The sequence below is a fragment of the Phoenix dactylifera genome, chromosome 14 (assembly GCF_051530095.1).
Source record: "Phoenix dactylifera cultivar Ajwa chromosome 14, Ajwa_hap1_PhDact_Kaust_v1.1, whole genome shotgun sequence".
Classification (NCBI taxonomy): Eukaryota; Viridiplantae; Streptophyta; class Magnoliopsida; order Arecales; family Arecaceae; genus Phoenix; species Phoenix dactylifera.
This window is the reverse complement of record NC_143203.1, coordinates 21,051,662-21,073,084: the sequence shown is the minus strand read 5'-3', so window position 1 is coordinate 21,073,084 and position 21,423 is coordinate 21,051,662. Positions and strand designations below refer to the sequence as shown.

Sequence of the window (21,423 nt, the reverse complement as noted above, 5' to 3'; positions counted from 1 at the left end):
TAGTAGAGCAAAATGATTCATTTTAACCAAAACCAAACTACAACCAACTCCCTGTCACCTGTTATCAAACATGGAATGCTTGCCGCACTATTTTGTTTTCTTTTGTCCCGTAAAGAAGCTTACAACAAAGACCAGATGACTTCTAATTATTACAATGACAAACTCAATCTAATGAATTCAACCATACAACCTTTCTTTCCTCTGGCCCAAATAAGAGATCACAGGAATGAAATGAATGGGCAGGAATCAGTTACAGAGACTGGTTTTTATATAAAAGTTCCATACTTCACTGATACTCCTGAAAATTAAAGTGACCTGTAGCTTGGGCATGTTCAACAGCCTCCTGCATGTCAAAATGAACACAAGGTTCAGACATCAAAATGAAAAAGAAGAGAGAAAGGGTGATGAATCTCTGAAAGAAATAGTAACCTGTTGACCAACAACACCAATTTGGCACACCCCGCAACGCAAGGTGAAATTGGCAGTGTCTGTATAATTCCTCATCCTGAAATATAGCAAAATTGGCAAAATTACAAATTATTTCACTAAATATTTATAGTTCATAAAATTTTAAAGATAATGAAGTAACCCTAGAAATGTCAATGTTCAAAACTTCGAAAGTTTAGCATTCAACCACCAAAATGAGCAACAAAAACACTCGGTTTAACATTCAAAGTGTCGCCGAAAAGTCAAACCAAGAGACACAGTTATAGGAATTACATTACTCATTGCTGTAAAATAACAAATGCTCATTTTCCTGCTCTATGGCTGCCCGTATGTTTCTGTTAATCTTTTGAATGTCCAATTATTACCAAGAATTTTTAAAAGTGGTCTTGTAAGATCACTGAGACCCAACAGCTATCTCAAACCCAAGCGCTGGAATAATTTGGAGAGACTAATATGCTTCTTGCACGCATTCTGCAACAATCATGAATTGTTGAGCTTATCAGATGTGCATAAAAATATTAAAGTTGCATGCATGGAGTTTGGGTAAATTATCTATGACTGTTGCAGTCAGGGCTACCTTGGCTCCTTGACTATATTAAACAACAGGTTGCCCTTCCAAGGGCACATTATTTTACAAGGAAAATGCTATAGAGCAAAAAGTTTTTTGGGCTCACTCAAGGTATGCTGAATCGGCCCGTACTAGCCGGTTCAGCCCGTACCGAACCGGTGCGGTCTCTGATTAGTCCGGTTTAGTCTTAAAAAACGGTTCTAGCCTCTACGAGGCTGGAACTAAGTGATACCGGGCCAGAGCCAGTTTGAACCGGCCGATACTAGATGCGTACTGGACAATTCGCACCGGTTCGCCACAGCGCGCCACGAGCTTGTTATGCGGATCGGTTCGGCACCGGTCCGGTAGGCGACCGGTACGCCTATCGGTATCGATTCAGTATACCTTGGGCTCACTTATGCTAGCTTGGCAACTTCACATTCAACTATCCCACATATTGCACTAATTCTTCAAATTTACACCAATCTTCTCACGCGACATGGCAGGAGAACCATTTGTGTGCACAAAATAGGATTTTCATGGCATTACCTATTTTACCAGACCTAGTCTGATAGCATTTTAGTAACAAGGCAAGATTAGTCAAGAAGCAAATGATGAATATTTGAAGAGTGTGGCTAATGGGCACGATTATATATAATGCATATTATAACGGGAGCATGTGCCATGCAAGGTTGTTATAAGCAAAAGGCACCCTTAAGGCAACAGAACCCCATATTGCTTACGGTGCAAGGTGCCAAAAGGTGCTCCCCTAAAACAAAAACTAAGGTGCTAATTCATGAAAAGTTAAATAAATGCATTAGAAATAAGTGCTATATGTATCCAAAACAACACAAACATCATGAGATTAATTATTCAATTTCAACATCCTAAAACATAAATGTCTTAACATTGGATATAATGCTCCACATCTTTTAAAACATCACATCAAACACATGCTTCTAAATAGAAGGTAGCAAAAATAAAACCACTGGACATCCTAAAATAGCTTTAAAATTCAAATTTCATAATAAAATACCACTTTCTAAACCATATTTGATGTTTCTAAACAGAACAAAAAAAGTTAAATCACATAACATCTTAGAGTAACCTCTTATTTATAAGGGCTCTAATAGACCAAGATGCCCCTTAAAGCAAAGCTAACAGAATTTAAAAAAAATAGGCAAAAAAGAGAAAAGAAGAATAATGCCAGACATTGGAGGGGTTCTCACCAGAATGCCTCTCGTTTTGTTTGAGATGCTAGCCTACGTGTTGCCTCAGTAATGTTCCCTCGCTCGAGGACAATTAAGGAACTCAAAGGTCTCCTTGCCTTGCCCGAGCGTTGAGGCACTCAAGGGTCTCCTTGCCCAAAGCGCAAACCATTCCCAACCCCAACATGAAAATCAATCTCAATTTGCTTGGTATGCACATATACACTGGTTTGTATCTAAACAGCATTTTAATGGAGGGTAGTGTTACAGAAGGGAGACCTCATGATGTGAACTAGATGATAGATCGAAGTGACCTCTATGGAAGTACTCACCATGGCATAACACTTCACCTTGGCACACAAATCAGAGACTCAGTTCGTTCTAGCATCGCATGAGATGAAAGAATCATCAAGGAAACAAAGAGATCATGTTTATGACATCAGAAGCCTGGTTCAGATTTTAAAAAGAAAATAAAAATCAGGTGCCAAAGAAGAAGGAAAGATAAGTGGCCACATAATGAGACCACAATGAGAGGGACGAATGGGAAGGATAGAGAAGTCTTGGCACAACAAAGTAACAGCTATACAGCCTGCATAAGCAACTATTGAACAAGAGATCTTCTAACCGGGTAGAACCACCAACAATTTGACTAGCATCAGATCAAATAGAGGTTCACCATCATCTGGCAGAAGCTTGTGGTGACAATTAATAGGACTTGTATTCTGAATAAATGCACTGAGCATGCAAAAGTGATATCAGCATTATATTTGCTTCGAAAAAGTAAAGGCTTGAGAAATGTAGGTGACATAGTCTCGTTGTGATTTTAAAGCCTATCACAATCTGATTTTACTGCAAGCTTGATTCAAATCTGAAATTGATCTGAGATATATAATACAAATCAGCTCCATAGAAGCCTGCTATAAGAGAGATTCACAGCAGAAATACTACTGATCTTATCTCAGACCTGTAGAACAGCAATAATCTACTGCTTTATATCAAAGCAAGCAATAAATTTAATCAAGAAAGAAGTGAAGAATGAAAGATAACTGAAGAAAGAGTAGTTGAAGGGGAGAATATGATAAGAGAAAAGACTAGAGAAGTACAGAACAGAAATGCAAGAAAAAAAAAAGGAAGAAGGGAAGGAGACCTGATGGCTTTCTTTCTTTCAATAAAAAACTCTGCATACAATTCCAAGATCCATCAATCAATCAGCCACAACTCCCTTTCATTAGTGCTAAATGGCCAGCTATCCTTCTTCAATTATGACTCAATCAGAAAAAGCAAACAAATCTAAACTGGCATCCAACAAGTTTGAAGTTGACAAATCAGACACCCGGGGCGGGGGGGGGGTGGGGGGGGGGGGGGGGGGGGGGGGTGGGGTTGGTACGGAGGTATTGGGGGACAGAGGTTGGGGTGGGGAACGGAGGTATTTGAGTTATACTCCCTTCCCTCTCTTAACAAGCTCTCCTCCTTTGTTTCTCTCAACACCTAAAACCTAACCATCTTCCCTCCAACAAGCTCCATCCTTAGTTCCCCCTCCCTCATATCTTCTCTGACCCTGCCATCTACTTCCTCCCTGAGTCCATCGACATCACCACCTCCACCCACAGCCTCCTCTGCAACCGTGGTGGTGCCTTTGATGGCTACCATGTCTATAATGCCACCACTACCACCGACTCCATATTCCCATCACCCTCGTGTTTGATAAGCCAGCCATCTACAGTCTCTTCATTACTACCACATATTCTGCGCCTAACCCATTGCCAATGGCAACCGTAAGAGGATGGCCGTTGCTCGGATCATGGCTAAATCGAGCACCTCTACATGTGAAAAAGCATAATGGAGAATGCTAATGGACAGGGTGGCGTCAAGAGAAGAGGGAGGAAGAGAGCTCGTGTGAGGAGTAGAACTGAAAAGTTTCTCTCAGTATCCATTTTTTCATGATATCCATTTTTTCATCCACACCAATTCCCTCCAACACCCCCCCCACCCCCCCCCCCCCCCCCCCCCCTTCCTCCAAAATAGGGGACATACCCCAAGCTCTCCAAAATAGGTAAGTAGTAGCTTGCAAATTCCTCAATTAAAGCCCCCCCTCCCCGTTCTATCTTCCAGCATGTGGCTTAGCGTGGCTTGGAGGATCTGATGCCAGTGCATATGTACAAAGGACATACCCCAAGCTCTCCAATAGGTAAGTAGTAGCTTGCAAATTCCTCAATTAAAGGGGAATAGCCGGCTACATAACAATTCCCTAATTTGACTCCTATCAGAATGCTTAATAGGGAGAGAACTTAGATCCAGTGCACATCCAGTACCAACCTAAATACATGCCTAGTAGAAACTCCTATTAGACTCTAGAACATCAAACTAGAACCTAACAAAATTTGACCAGATACATTCAAAAGTTAATCCTATTAAAGCCCTTTAAGTCGGCTTTAGCTACATCTATAGGCCACTCTACTCCGATACTCCTAACAAAACAAATAAGATGAAAATCATACTCCATGATGACAATGTTACTTACGCATATTAGCAAGATAATATGATCATGTGAAGAGCGAGCAAACAAATTATCATGCACATATTGAAAACCTGTTGCAAGGATGGAGTAGATAAACATCTCAATAAAAACTCAAGCACCTTATTTTAGACCATAAATAGTTCAATGCTGATGACAAACATGCCACCAAGGATGCTTGAAACCAAGAGGAAAGGCATAAAGAAAAGCATTCTTCAAATATAATACATAGAACAACAATTAATCATCACATGATAGTCAACTTTTTTTTCTTCTCTTTCTTTTCGCAAAAAATGTTAGGGGCTTGTAGTTAATAGGTTGAAAAACAAAAAGGTAGCCCTCCCCCAAATATCCCTAGTCCCCTAAATCCTAGTGAAGGCAAGATATGAATTTAGGTCTCTAGCACAACCACCAATACACTTTACGAGCAAGATATGTTGGCAAATTTGGATGGTCATCTTAAAAAGGAGTAAAGGTCTCGCCATCTCAGAGAAGCCCACACCTTACTCTCAGGTGAACCCATAAGCCATTAGCCATGTTTTAATCACTCAATCAAACAATCAGAGTTAATTTATTGGGTTTTTTGCGTGGATACTCTTCTAAATATCGAATTTTGCGTGAATACCCTTTCAAAATTGATATTTGCATGTATACCCTCGTAAAATTCTGTTATTGTACAAATACTCCTAATATAACGGTTGTTTTAACGGTGTTAAAAAAAAATCATATTTATATTAATTAAAAATAAAATAAAAAATTAAAATGACGTTACTATCCTTACTATTTCCTCCCCCCGGGTGCCTTACTTACTCTTCCCTCCCCTCCCCACCCCACACCAGCAACACCAGCCCCCCCACCCGGTGCCCGGCTTCCTCCCCGCCCCCTGCGTATCAGGATCCCAAGAAGAAGAAGACAGGAGCTCCACACAGCTGTGCTCTGCTTCAAAATCTCTTGGGCCCAGAAGAGAGAGAGAGAGAGAGAGAGAGAGAGAGAGAGAGAGAGAGGACTGCTGGTTTACAGTGTTCCCTCACTTTCTCCCTTCAAAAGTTAAAAGAAACAAAAACCAAAAAACAGAAGGAAAAAAAAAAAGCCAGCTACCGAGACACCAGAGGTATCAACAGTGTCATAGATCGAGAGATAATCCTGACGGGCCGAGGTTCCTTTGGATTCTGTGAACCAGCAGTCCTCTCTCTCTCTCTCTTTCTTCTGGGCCCAAGAGATTCTGAAGCAGAGCACAGCTGTGTGGAGCTCCTGTCTTCTTCTTCTTCTTGGGATCCCGATACGCAGGGGCGGGGAGGAAGTCGGGCACCGGGGTGGAGTGGAGGGCAGGGAAGAGTAAAGCACCGGGGGGGGGGGGGGGGGTGGGGGTGTGGGGTGTGGCGGGGGGGGGGGGGGGTGTGCGGTGGGAGGAAATAGTAAGGATAATAACGTCATTTCAATTTTTTATTTTATTTTTAATTAATATAAATATGATTTTTTTTAACTCCGTTACAACAATCGTTATATTAGGGTATTTGTACAATAACAGAGTTTTACAAGGGTATACATGCAAATATCAATTTTGAAAGGATATTCACGCAAATTTGGATATTTAGAAGGTTATCCATGCAAAAAACCCTAATTAATTTTGTGGACCAATTTTCAAGAAACAACTTTTCCTAGGAATATGAGGAAAGTGATCCCAGTTAAGAGAATGTTTGGGAGCAAAAAGTGCTCTAGGAACTCATGCCATTAAGATATCATGTCAACTACATGGCACATTTACTACTCATGGTCGTAATGCACACCTACTAGAAAGCCATTAATGTTGAGCAAATATACATCAACAACAGCAAGTTAGTAAGCTACTCTAGTAGCTGTTTATTGCAGTAAGAATAGTGACACACATAAAGGAAAACATAGGCGATATGATCATAAGCATTGAGGGTGACAGAACAATCAATTAGAATTAATACTGCCAAAAAGACTGGGTCAACATATGCTCCTTTAATACTGACAACTAGAACAGAAATTTGAGATGGCACATTTTATGACTCGGTGAAAATGAATACCTGCTAGAAAGCACTAAAAGGTGGGCAAATATACATCAATAACAGCAAGTCATTCTTAGCTGTTTATTGCAATTAGAATACTGACAATCAAAGGAAAATAAGGTAAGATCATAATCATTGAAGGTGACAGAATAATCAATTGGAACTAATGTTGCTGAACTAGCTGGGTCAACATATGCTCCTTTAGTATTTAACACCTAGCACAAGAATCATAGGAGGGGATGAAGCTAACAAGACAAAAATGGAAAGATGCAGACAACATATTTGATTTTCAACCATGAGGAAAGAGGGAGAAGAGCAAAAAATAAAGGGAAGAGGAGCATAATAGAGCAGATGCTCAAGAAGTTGGCATCTTGAGAAATGGGAGGACTAGAAGAAGATGAAGTTGACAGATCACTAATTGAAGTTTGCAAATGAACATATGACATTGTCAACTGTGGAAGATCCATATGGGATGCCCTGCAATGCATTGGGGCCCTGGAGGACCTAGACTAAGGCTTAAAGTAAGGTTGGTCTAATTTGATTGCTTGCTCTCCTAAACTTGCACAAAGGACAGCAGGATATCTTTAAGACTTAAGGGAAAAGTAAAATCTCAAATAAATTTGCATTACAATTTTTGTGATGGGGAAGGCTAGGAGGAATAAGGTTCTCAAGGATTTCAAGCTCAACAAAAGGGTCAATAGTTGACTTATATCTGAAATTCAACAAAAAGTACATGCACAATAGAGATAATGTAACCAAAGTCTAAAAATAACAGAAAATAGATCAAGTGGGGAGGGAGAGCGAGCGAGCGAGAGAGAGAGAGAGAGAGAACAAACCATGCACAATGCCTTTTAGTGATCGGCCAGAGGACACTTTGCTTACTAGTTTTACAAGGACTCTAAGGTGTTGTTTGGCATCACTTTCATTTTTTTTTCATTTTCAGAAATAAAAGATAAAAATTGTCTATATCTTATTTTTAGATTTTTAAAAATACAAACATGTTTCATATAGCTAATTATTCTTAAAAAGATAAACATGATGATGGTGGGCAAGATGGTGGTAGTGGTGGTGGAGACAATGGAGGCGGTAGTGGTAGTGGTGATGGTAGAAGCAATGGGGGTGCTAATGATGTAGTGACGGCAAGGGGGTAATGGCGTTAGCGACAATGATGGTGGAAAAACAGATAATGTGGGATGGTAGCAATTATAATTGTGATTGTGTGATGACGAAGTAGTAGAGGCCATGGTAGTGGTGGTGGTGTGGTGGTGGCAATGGCGGCAATGGTTGTAGTGATGGTGGCAGCATTGATGGTGGTGGCAGTGGTGAAGACGACGATGGTGGTAGCAATGATAGTAGTCATAGAAATGATGTCTAAGGTAGTGGTGATGATGATGGTGAAGATGATGGCGGTGATAGTAGCAGTGATGGTGGCCACGATGTAGGTGGTGTCGGTGGTGGTGGTAAAAGGCATGAATTCCTTGTTTTTGAAAATAGCAAATGTAATTTTTTTAAGAAATAATGAAAATAAATTTTGAAAAATAGAAAACAAAAATAACGGCACCAAACATGTTTTTTTATCTCGGTTTCTATAATTGTATTTTTAAAAATAAAAAATAAAAAGTGATGCCAAATAGGCCCATAAGCTAGTAGCGAATCTCCATACGAGTACCTAAAATATTTGTTGAAATTTGGCAGCCCAAATAGCGCTATATAAAGACAGTACAACGACTAAAAGTCAAATCTTGATGAACTTATGGTTATCCAAATAAACATATATCTAAAGTAGGATTTTTGCATACTAATACTACCTAAAAGAAGTGCCAAAAACCATCTATAAAAAAATCATATCAAAGATCTGAGAATACAATATAATCTAAAGTAATTAAATTTTCTTGTCCATCAAGAAGGAAAAGGGAAGAACACAGTTGGCATATCCTTAACTAGTCACATCCCTATAGAATTGCAGAGAACACACTCTAGAAAGTAGCATCCTTACCCAATCAGCAAAAACATGATCGCTCCTAATGCTTAAGACTATGCCTAAGGAAAATGTACATAGATGACCAAACTATGAGCTTGGTTTGCTTAGTAAGAGGGAAAAAACAATAAAACAAGTACAATCACACATTAAATGACATTGCCCCTTTCATATAGACATTGCCATGGGAAATTTGATAGGAGCTTTGGTTGATGGCTTACCTACTAAAAAAAGCAGATCAAAATATAAGATTGTCAATCATGGAGAAGAGAAAGAAAGGAAAAGGAGAGAGAGAAGGATAAGCATATAAACAAGATGCTCGAGAGTGGCAAGAGATAAGAGGCCCGGAAGGAGATGAAGTTGATGAATCACCATCAAGAAGATATAGATGAGATTGTCAACCATTAAAGAGGTAGTGCGGGTAAAATGGAAGAGGGAGAGAGGAAACGGTACCTGAAAATATTCGCATTCCAAGACACTCGAAGACAATGCATAGATAGCATTTGAAGAAAGTGCACAAAAAATAAAAGCAACTATATACTTCCACCCAAAACTGTGTACATGGAAAACTGACAGCAGATCTAGCTTAGAAATTGATTCATTCACTGAGATGAAAAGCATACTAGTAATAATAAAAAAAACCGCTATGAGAATAAGGTGATGAAAAATTTCAGAAAGAAAAGTGAACCAAAGTGTATTTGGAATACAGAAGCAAAAGCACTGAATAGTCTCAAAAATGTGATTACACTGATTTTTCGTAATTTCATGTTCTTGCTGAGCATGTGGGAAGGAGAATTGAGATAAGAGCTCCCTCTTGGTAGAGATTGATGAGCTCTCTCTTGGTAGAGATCGGGGAAGAAGGACTGGATAGTCTCAAAAATGCGATCACATTGATTTCTGGTAGTCCCTTTTTTTCGGTGAGCTTGTGAAGAAGAAAAATAAGATAAGGTGCCCTAGGAGTGTAAGAAATTAAAGAATATAATAGACCACTATTGACAATACAGTCAACATTATAAACTTCAATAATAATATGCTAGTGGTAATACCCTTGTATGTGATGCCCACCCCTCTCTCTCGGTAAAGGTCAAAGAAGAAGAAGAGACATACTTGAAATTTAATTGTGATGCATTGGTAAAGGATAAAGACAAGCATAACAAGATAATCTATAAAGTAATATATATTTGTTTCCACTACAGGAATAGCTAGAAGCCGATCGTTAAAGTAATATTAGCATTGTTGCAATCTGCTTGTGTTATACGCTCTTGGTAAAGGTCAAAGAAGAAGAAGAGACATACTTGAAATTTAATTGTGATGCATTGGTAAAGGATAAAGACAAGCATAACAAGATAATCTATAAAGTAATATATATTTGTTTCCACTACAGGAATAGCTAGAAGCCGATCGTTAAAGTAATATTAGCATTGTTGCAATCTGCTTGTGTTATAACATCTTAAGCAACAGAACCAAGGGCTCCTTGACTCATTAAAAAACAACATCTAGGCTCGATTGAAACCAGTAAAAACAGATTTAACAAGAAGCAAGTTCCAATGGTCCTCATCCATATGTTATACCAGTCAGCCTCCTAGAACACTGATCCTCAATGGTTTTTCTCTTTTTTTCTTAAATCATATGTTTTGTTGCATTTGTTATTTGTTAAAACTTGGAAGTTCTTAAACTAAAGATTGAAAAGGTCAATTCAACCAAACTTTTTTTCTTTAGACAAATCCATCTCAAGACATGCTCTCTAAAAACTTTTTCTTGCATTTGGATGAACTTCTAATCACTTTCAAGATTTCTAGTATTAATACCATTATCTATAACTACCACAACTCTATCCATATTTATATTTCATTGTTACTCTATGCTTGCACTTTTTCCTTATCCAAAACTAAACAATAATAGACTTTAGCACTAGCATTCATGTTAACTTTGAATCATTTAAATGAAAATATATCAAACACTTAGTGCTTCCAGTTCCAATAATTTTCTGGAGCCTTCACTATTCTGGCACCCATACCAACTGTTGTTCTTGTTTCATACAACTCTTTTTGGCTTCCTTTGCAGCACAACTTGACTGATCATTCCCACTTCCACAACTCATTCATGAAACCCAAAGAATGTTCCCCTCGGATAGAAGCTGCCAGTAGGCAGATGTCAAGCTATATGTGTTGGACTGATCAAGAGCACTAACCAACCTATCGGACCAAGGCTCTTGAATAAATTGACACTTTGCCATTTTCTTCCCTCCTATTGGATCCAGAGTGTTAATTTATTGTCTCAATATATTTTTTCTTGCATAAAAATAGCCATGAGGTAAAGTATAAATGAATGATAAACAGCAATAACATCTGTTACATGAATAAATACCAACTAAGATAAACCGCTACTGTTGCCAGTCAGCTAATTTAGTTTGAAACAGATGATAAAATTCTTACCTCTGAGCATCCCTAACAAGATTAAGAGCGAGGTCTTCCACAGGCCCAATGGAATGATCGTTATCAACAGTAAAAATGGTTTGATCAAACTCTTCCGGTGCTCCTTCAAATGGAGACATCTGTATAATATAAAAATTAGATCAAAAGACAACACAACAAATATGCTTTGATCCATTGTAAGTTTATGAGAAATTTTATTCCAAACTTCCATGAGGAAGACATACAGCTAATGCATCATAATGCAGGCCATCATAAATAAGCATAACCCTCTCTTGATAATTCCTATCCTGTTATAAAAGTATCAAAGGCAAAGAAACTCAGTATTTTAAAAGAATCTGCCACCAAATGCAGAACCAACATGAGCAATCCACAAACCTGGCCATACAAATCACAACGGCTGGTCTGGATATCATATGCTGCAATCTCACGTCCATAATATTCTGATAGAATTGCAAGTTCAATTGCACCTTTGGACCATAAGTAGAGAAATATAAATAAATATATCTAATGGGGGTAAACAATTAAGTGCAACATAGAACATAACTGGAAAATAAATAACCAGATTTTACAGAGTAAAATAAATAAGTAGAACACAAGCTCATAATCAACTGCAATGCAAAAACCATGCAGAAACAGCAAGCAAGAAATTTGGAAGTACACACAAAATAGAGTTTGTGCCAGATACTAAATGTTGATAAAAGTGCTACCAAATCAATGAATTGAACCTATACTGCTAAACAGACTCTTTATTGCTTTATTAAAAGGCAGAAATTGCTTGTCTACTAGGTCTTAAGAATTCTATAAAACTTTTACTGGCTAGATGCATCAATATTTAAGATAACTTATATTTGCATGAATCAGGTAAAGCCAGTAAGTATGCGATTTAAGATCTCAAATGATCAGAAGAATCTTATGAATTCTTGCACAAAACACAACCCCTAAGAAATGAGATTATAAGTTCATGGGAATGAGATCATACAAAAATAGTGCAATAAGAAGAAAAGAAGAGAGCAAAGAAGCACAGTAAATAGAACATAACTGGAAAAGAACTGTCCTGATACTGTTTTCAATAAATTAGCAAACTGATCCGTGTAGTGATCAAACCCTTGCCTTCAGTCTTTTCACAACTAAAATGGCAATCCACTTCACAAAAGCATTGGTTCCCTCACACGAGAATTGGGCATTGACAATTAGCATAACTGCCTCATCCGAGCCATCATTTAAACATTTTATCATCACAATGGAGTGAGTTATGAAGCATAAGTCTACGACAAGAAGGATCCATAAATGGATTGAACAAATTCTAAGACCAGCTATCAACCTCATATGAACCTTCTTGGAATTGGTATCAAATTCCTTGTCTAGGCAGCACCACTACTTATTTATCTGAATATATCTTTAAGACAATTTTAGCTAAAAATATTATATCTATGCAGGGAGATTTTGACCAAAATTATTTACATAGTGAATGGGTTATTGTCAGACATTCTGCATCACTGTTAGATGCACGCCAAATTTTGCTTTTTTACTCTTCTATTACCACATTTCCATTTTCGATGGTGTATCATCCAGTGGTAGACATTTGAAAAATATGAGGACGTCCAATCTACATCATCAAACCTTCAACTTGGACTAATAGATGTAACATTTTACCGTTTAGAATTCCACCTACTTACTATTGGGCATTTAGAAATTTTGTTTCTTTTCTTACACTTAGTATAAACATCTAACATCAGTAGCCCAATCACTTTTAAGCTCTCCATAGTACCCTAGAGTCTTTGCATTTTGATATTATTACTTCACAAGAAAGAGTAATCTATCTATGACAAATTTTATCAGCTCTTTCAAATAAACTTAATGTTCATCTTGTTTTTTTAAAGTAAGCATTTGCAATTGTTAGATCATAAACCATTTCAAACTCAAGAATCAAATCTGCCATTAAATTCCTATCACCAAACCAATGCCCACTATGTATCCTCTCATCATAAACCTCTCTTAGCTACATGCCCATTTAAGTTGCTAGCTTAATGATCTTTTTTACCTTTAGAATACCTTGTATTAATCAACCAATTCCTTCCAAAATCACCTTTAAATTCTATCCTCCTAACCTACTTGCAGTAAATAAGTGCTAACGCTAATAACCTCCTGGTCCAAAACTAAGTCAATAGCTATTAGCCTATTACTTATCCTTTTTACATATACAACTTTCTATTCCATTTCTAAATCCACCACTTTCAAACTCCATTTCTTTATTATCCTTCCCCACATATAAAGTTTGTAAATGGACAATATTGATTCTCCTTTGCATCATCTTATCAACTAGCTTTTCTTTATTACTATTCATTTGTTTAATGAACTTGTTTGTATGCCTCTGCTCTATTTCATGTGGTTAACCAAACCATGCTCATTACTTTATAACAAAATTATTTGCATTATAGCACATCCCTTACAAGGAATAAACTAAACAACCCTTGCTCACTTCTTACCATAAATGGGTCATGTTATGGAAGGTCGCTTGCAGGTTACAACTGAGACAACTCTTGCCCTAACACAATTGACAAAGGCTTGTACTTACTGCAGCCCAAGGGAGATCTAGAGTTTATAGTAGGTTGCCTACACAAGCTGCACAATGCTCCTAGCAAAAGATTGATTAAAGATAGACTAAACCATTTTCAGTACATGCATGAATGCCTGACCATAGCCATAGTTTCCTAAAACTTGAGTTATTTTTTCGAAAATGACATACTGGCACATTTTGGTTAGAATAGTTCATGTCATGCCAGAACCAAATGGATACTACCTGATTCTTATCAAATGGTATGAGAATTTCATCCTTAAATTTACGTGTTATTATATAAATTAAGTACCAGTTGCATTCAGGACCAATATATAAAAGCAGATATTATAAAACCAACAAATTGGCAAAATTGGAAGTTGTGAAATGTATGTGCAGTAAAAGGATCTTAATTGTGCATAATTTCACTGTCTTCCTAAAGTTACAAGCATTCATGGCTATAACACAATAGAAAACACTACCAATCAGTTAGCAACATCATAAATTGCTCATTAGTAAAGGAGTATGTATTGATCTCACCTCCCCACCTCTCAGGATTCAAAATCCAGGCACAATATTCTTCATTTGATTTTCCAAGAAATGCTTGATTATATTTTTTTGGATCACTCGCCACTGTTCCAGCTATGACCTTTAGCAAACAAAAAATTCTATTGTAGTGTTAAAACATGAAAAGTGAAAAGAAGGTGGGGACACAAAGTACAAATTGACAGTATAATGCAGCACAGTATAGAAGGCTACTGGAACAGCCATGCCTTTATCAGATGAGGCAGAGAACTGGAACAGACATGCCCAAATGTGTTACTGACATTGCTTGTTCAGTTATATATGGATGAACAGACATGCCCAAATGTGTGTTTGTAAAATCAAATGCATACATAATACGTGTGTCTGTGTGCATGTTTATATTTATGCATGTATGCATATCTTGTGTTCATGTTTGCTTTTATCTATGCTCCAGTCCTAAAATGCATGACATTCAAATCAGGAACCATCTTTAATAATAATTCATATATAAATGCATGAAAACCAAATTCATATAGATATACATACACAAGCACGTGCACATATGTGCACTTTATCTATATCTGTATTCTGTACCTGTGTGCATGAGCATTTGATCAGATAAAGCACTAAAATATTATCAGAAAAAGTAATCTGGTGGGTAATGTGAAAGGAAGCAATATCCAAAGGATATGTGCCAATAACGTTCAACACATATATACAAAACAACAACGACTAGTGTATAAGCTACCTATAGAGAAATTAAAGAGTTCTGAAGGCAATAGGCCTTCAACGTGGCTAGTTGCCAATGCTAAGCTTTTCCATTTATAAACATATCTATTGGCATGTACCTGTTCGGCACAAAACTTGGTTCGACCAATTGGAAAGGTAATAAAAGGTCCATTGGTATATTCAAGAACTAGGTGCCATTTATATAAATCTATTGATGGTAATAAAAAAGGAAAATTGTAAATCATGGTCTAATATAAGTTGTTTAGTGGAGGCATGTTCACACCTTTTTTTGGAACCGATAAATAAACTGCCCTTTCCGATAGCTGCATTCCATTTGTACCCAATGTTCGCTGAGCCAACCGAACCGACGTACCAGTGGGCTCCGGTACCGGTTGGAATCGGTGCCGAACCGAAACCAAAAAAAAAAAAAGGGCCAACATGCGCGCGTTCGCATTTTAGCCACAAACTGGCATTAAATGCCACTTTGTATTAAATGCCCACGCGGCCCCGCGTGGGCTCGCTGCCCCACACGAGGAACCAAGCCGCGTGGGCTCGCTGCCCCACACGAGGAACCACGCGCGGGCGTGGGAAAACAGTGCGAGCGTAGGAAACCGCGTGGGAGCGAGGTTCCCTATACGTGGAATTGCGCGCGGGCATGAGCAATTTCCTACTCGCGCTCGTGCGGGTGCCCTACCCTGCACGCGGAAAGATTTTTTTTTCTTTTCTTTTTTTTCCCCTTCCCTTCTTCTTCTGCCTTCCCAAACTCTCTCCTCCTTTCCTTTCTTCCCCTCTCTCCTCCTCTCTTCTCCTCTCTTTCTCCCCTTCTCTCGCGAGCAAGGAAGGAACCGTTGGGAGAGCCGCGTGCGCATCGAGGTGCTCGGGAGGGGGTCGGCCCGAGGTACGTCGAACCATCTTCTTCTTATCCTCTTTCTCTTCTTCTTTCTCTTCTTCTTCCTCTTCTTTCTTCCTCTTCTTTCCTCTTCTTTCTTCCTCTCTCTTCCTCTTCTCCTCTTTCTCTTCTTTCTTCTTCCCCACTCGGTTCCGGCCCCGAACCATTTTATGTGGTTGTACCGTACCGGTGGGGGTTGGTACCAATATGGTACGTGCTGAACCGGCCGGTATGGGCTGGTTCAGCAGACCTTGTTTGTACCTATGTGCCACAACAACTCTGGTTGTAATGAAGGGGCTAGACACACACACACACACACAGAGAGAGAGAAAGAGATCAGAAGGGAATGTTAACCAATAATCAGGGGCTAGACACATACACCTACACGGTTTCACAAGGAAATGAAGCAATATGTAATAGGGGCCAAGATAATGTGGAATATGCATAGATACTGGGACTTAAATCAAACACCTTGAGGCAGGAAAGTAGAACCAACTATCTAATACAAAGCATGTATGAACCCAGAACAGCAACTTGGAAACTATTTTTAGGAATTTATGGGAACAATTTCTCTAGCCTAAGCAGTGTGTCCTCCTCTGTGCCTTGCCTTGCATTTAATTGACGGACATGGCAGGGACCAAAACATGGGCTGAGCATCAGACCATATACAGCCCATGGCCCCTTATGGCACAGGGAACATTTGCACTCTAAAGGAGATTCTAAAGAATCATAAACTATAATCTTTTCACAATGGAACAATCTAAACATCACAGGATATACACCAGCTATCTACATATGATCTTTTTTTATCTCCTTTCCACCATCATTCAAATCTAGATCCTAATTACATATATCAGGGGTAAAAAACAATCATCAATGGATTGCTTAGACCAAATCAAAATGCAATTACTAACACTTTCAGCAGCTTAGCTGGCAGTGACAGTTCTGGTCATTCTTTCCAAGAATGCCATCGTCCAAGTTGCATGTAGCAAACCATTTAACATAATCATTCAGCAGGATTTCATAAGACTCCATAAAATGTTATATAGATTGCTCGTCCAAGTTGCATGTAGCAAACCATCTAACATAATCATTCAGCAGGATTTCGTAAAGACTCCATAAAATGTTATATAGATTGCTCGCTATAATTACTTTAACCATGTAATGGTCATATAGAGAGTAAAGCTAGTGATACTTTTAATGTATACAGTCAAGCATGGCCAGATAAAAGTAAGCTTAGGTTACAAATGGCATGCAGGAGTCACCTTATCGTCACCAATTGCTTCACATGCTGGTAGGGGTGGCAAAATATGACCCGACCCGCCAACTCGACCCGTGTTCGACCCGCCATAAACAGGTTTGGGTTTGGCCTAAACAGGTTCGGGTCGTAAACAGGTTGACCCATTTAACCTGTTTATTAATTGGGTCGGATACGGGTTTTAGATGTTTAACCCGTTTAACCCGTTTAATATGTTTAACTGTTGGGCTGATAGAATATAAGGGCCACAGCCCATAAGGCTCAGCCGCCCAAGGCCGGCCCAACCTCCCGCCGCATGGGCCACAGGCCCACAGCCCGCACCGCACTCGGGCTTCAACTTTTCACCGCGACTCGCGAGCTGCGAGATTTTCCTTAGGGTTACTATGTTAAGGTTCATCCAAAGCGCCGCGCCGCCGCCCGAGCTCTCTGCTCTCTACTCTTCCCTCAGTGTCCCTCTCCCCTCTCCTCTCCTCTCCTCTCCTCTCCTCCACCTCCACGCCGCCGCCCGACTACTTCCACCTCCCCATCGACGGCGACCGCAGCTACATCACGCCCCCCGATCGGTTCACGCGGGTCGAGATCATCGTGGCTACATCACCCCGTCGACGCCCCCACGGCTACCACCCTCCCATCTTGCTCTCTCTTTTACCAGAGGCAACCCCACGGCAAGCGGCAAAGAAGCGAAGAAAATTAAGGAGGAAGCCGCCAAAATGAAGCTGGAGGCGGTGGCGGAGACGGAGCCCAAGGCGGTGGCGGAGACGGAGCCCAAGGCGGCGGCGGCGGAGGACAAGAGCGTGCTCTATCTTTTCCTCAAAGCGGCGAGTACTGGGGAGTCCAGCAGCAGGTATGCCGGTGGAGGAAAATGGTTTGATTTTTATGGTTTGATTCATGGCGAAAGCTAGGGCTTCTAGATTTTTTTCCCCCACCCGAATCGAAGCCGTCGATGATTTCCGGAGAGAAAAAAATTTGGGGATGGCGCCTAGAATCCTAGATCAGAGATTTTGAGGGCTCTCGTTTCCATTTTCTTTTATTTTTTCCAATAAGAAAATTGTAATCTGTTAATTTCTCTCTTCCCCTTGTTCGGTTGTTCCTCTCTGTGTTTTTTTTTTAATTTCTGGTTAAGTTTATTTTTTAAAAAAAATTGCTTGACCGTGTTAATATTGGTGGATTTATGGTAAATTATATTGGCTTACACACTGCTAACTGCTAAGTATCTAATTTAAGTCTAACAGTTAAACGGGTCGGGTTGGGTTAAACGGGTCGGGTTGGGTTAAATGGGTTACCTGTTTATTAAACGGGTTAAACGGGTCGAGTCGGGTTACCCGTTTAATAAACAGGTCAGGTTCAGGTTGTAATTTTCTGACCTGTTTAATAAACAGGTCGGGTTCAGGTTTATGATTTTTTGACCCGATTTACATCTGACCCGACCCGATTGCCACCCCTACATGCTGGTGGTGTTTGTGGCAGAGTTGCTATGTGAAACAAGTGTTCCCCACTGATTGTACAATTGTATCTAACTAAAATGTCTTAGTTGCAGATCTAGTAAAATTTTAGACCAACTGCAGACCCAGCTAAAGTGAATAAGATTATTTTCGCACAGCCGTATGTTTTAATTGAAATCAATAGCTGAATGGCCGTTAATTTGTCGATGCTGATCATACATAAAAAAAAGATCTAAAAATGTTTGCCATCTTAAATTTTTCTATCCACCCGGACACTCAACATCAATGCCAGGAATCAACCAAATTGATGTTCGCCCATTGCAATGGGATGGGCACAAACCCTACAGCAAAACTAGGTGAATGGTTACTCATCAAAGAAAGCTTATGTGAAAATGTCAACTGTGTGATGAAATAAAAGGATTCTCAAATGACTAGTTAACCTTTGTATAATCTCAGGAAAAAACAAGAGCAAGTACTATTAGACAAGGCAGAGGTGCGCAAAACCATAACTTCATAATTCAAGTAAAGAACAAAACACAAGAGCTCTGCAGATATGTAGCAAATTGTAGCTTGCCTTGACATCTATAGATCTCATTTAACATCCGAAATGCTGGTTTAATATGGGATGGAAACATATATGGTACATAATATTCTTGATGCGTGACCAGAGAAAAGTTTGATTCCAACATAACAGTACTGATACTGTTTGCATTGATAAGATCAGATGTTCAAAACGACAGAAAATTGGGTTGCAATGAGAAATTCTCTCAAAACAGACGAGAAACCTGTCTTAGTTCTGGCGCTTTGTGCTTGTCGTGATCCATCACATACCTGCACAAAGATAACCAACAAGAACAAGAAAAGAGCGGCAGAGAAATTACTCGAACAATCCACAGCTTCCCTTGCCAAAATATGACACCATAATTTTAAAAAGAAACCCACCCTACAGCATTGAATAGGCAGCTATTGTCGGAGGGTATGACTCTTCTCACAACGATTCCTTCCATTCTATTGATTTCCCACCTGGACCAACACAACAACCTCCCCAAAATTTGAGCATAATTCATACCATATAAAAGAATATGAGAGAACACTTCAAGTAAAATCATTAACCAAAAATTAACTAAAGAATTGTATTCCAGAAGCCAGGCAAATCAGGATAACACTCGATAGATCCAAAAAAACCCAAATCTCCCAACGGTTAAAACCCAATACTGAAACAAAATGTTCAATTTTCAAAACAAAGCTGAATCACGTTCTTGAATTAACCAAATCGACAAAACTAAGGAAAAATAAAACTGAATCTCAGATCCTCAATCTATATGGAAGGCAAGAAACAAGATGAGCCCGAAAGCAAGCATCACCCATAAAAAAAGGGCAAGATCTTTAAATCTATACCACTACCAAGAAAAAAGGAAACTCTGTGGAGAGGAGGAGAACCTTCTTTCACAGGCGAATTTGACAAAAAAAAAGAAGGCGAATGGCTGGTTAGAATGTTTGTACCCTTTTGGAGGTGGGCAAGTGGGGGAAAACGAGAGGACCGGCGGCGACAGCGATCGGATACCCTCCGTACCCGGAAAAGGAATGGAGTAAGATAAATGAAGAAGCCAGCCGACACAGAAATGCGGCAAAAAAAGGTGTTTTCCGTGGAACCCTTTTTTTTTATTACTATTTTTTACTATGACTCGAATAACTTGGTTCCCATCTTTTCGAGTTACACAACTTTTTTCCGTTTCAATTCACAAGAATTAAAAAATAAAAAATATTGGGAAATCATTAGGAATAATATATACATATAAAACAGATATCATAAAAGGTTTTAATAAAGATGGATTTTAATCTTTGTTGTATAATTTTGAAAGAGGAGAAATTTCAAGTAATTATGAATTAACATTGTAACAATCAGCATGAAAACTTTTGAAATATCATTAGCATTAGCTCCAAATAGAAACATTATGGATGAGGTGTTGTAACGTCAATCCTAAATTGTTGGAACAAGACTTAATACATAATTATAGGTAGGGCTCAAATTAGGCTGGCCTCGAGTTCTAGTCAAGGTTAATTATGGCTCAAAGACAAGCTTGGCGGTTTTTGATTATAATAAAGATGAATTTTAATTTTTGTTGGATAATTTCAGAAGAGGAGAAAATCCAAGCAATCATGAAACAACATTGCAAGAATAAGTACGAAAACTTTTGAAATATTATTAGCATTAGCTCCAAATAGAAATATTGCGGATGAGGTGCTGTAAAGCCAATCCTAAATTGTCGGAATAAGGCTTAACACATAACTATAGATAGGGCTCAAATCAGGCTGGTGGAGTTCTATTAAAGGTCAATTACGGCTCAAAGACAAGCATGGCAATTCTTGATTATAATAAAGATGGATTTTAATCTTTGTTGGATAATTTCGGAAGTGAAGAAAATCCAAGCAATCATGAAACAGCATTGCAAGAATAAGTACGAAAACTTTTGAAATATCATTAGCATTAACTCCAAATAGAAATATTGCAGATTAGGTGCTGTAAAGCCAATTCTAAATTGTTGGAACAGGACTTAGGCCCTGTTTGGGGAAGCTGTTGGCAGTAGAGCTGTTGGAAGTAGAGCTGTTGGAAGTAGAGCTGTTATAAAAAGCTGTTTGCTGTTTGGTAACTACATTCGTAAAGTGCTGTGGTACTTTGTTTTGTGTTTGGTAAACAAACTGAGAAAGTACTTTTATATGACAAAATTACCATAAAGGACATTGCATGGTATTATACAACAGAACATAATAAAACATAACATAAATCAATACATAAATATACGATATAGTATAATATTATTAATATAAAATAATATTATGTTAATATAGCATAATAGTAATA

The 21,423-nt window shown here is 38.8% G+C and overlaps 1 protein-coding gene across 7 annotated transcripts; it reads right to left on the bottom strand.

The window, feature by feature from the left end:
- Nucleotides 1-3: 3 nt before the first annotated feature.
- On the bottom strand, nt 4-20,216 carry LOC103719315 (OTU-like cysteine protease family protein). 7 transcript variants are annotated; one of them, XM_008808504.6, is made up of 9 exons: nt 20,064-20,216; nt 19,503-19,583; nt 19,346-19,391; nt 14,258-14,366; nt 11,539-11,630; nt 11,388-11,450; nt 11,164-11,282; nt 430-505; nt 4-343 (listed from the first exon to the last, which is right to left on the bottom strand). In XM_008808504.6, the coding sequence occupies exons 2-9, from the start codon at nt 19,565-19,567 to the stop codon at nt 287-289; spliced, it is 627 nt and encodes a 208-aa protein (XP_008806726.3). In that variant the 5' UTR covers nt 19,568-19,583; nt 20,064-20,216; the 3' UTR covers nt 4-286. The 7 variants fall into 7 exon arrangements, with proteins under 7 accessions (XP_008806726.3, XP_008806728.3, XP_008806727.3 ...); XM_008808506.6 differs by having other exon boundaries at nt 20,001-20,111; XM_008808505.5 differs by lacking the exon at nt 20,064-20,216 and adding an exon at nt 19,959-20,038.
- Between the last annotated feature and the right edge of the window lie 1,207 nt (nt 20,217-21,423).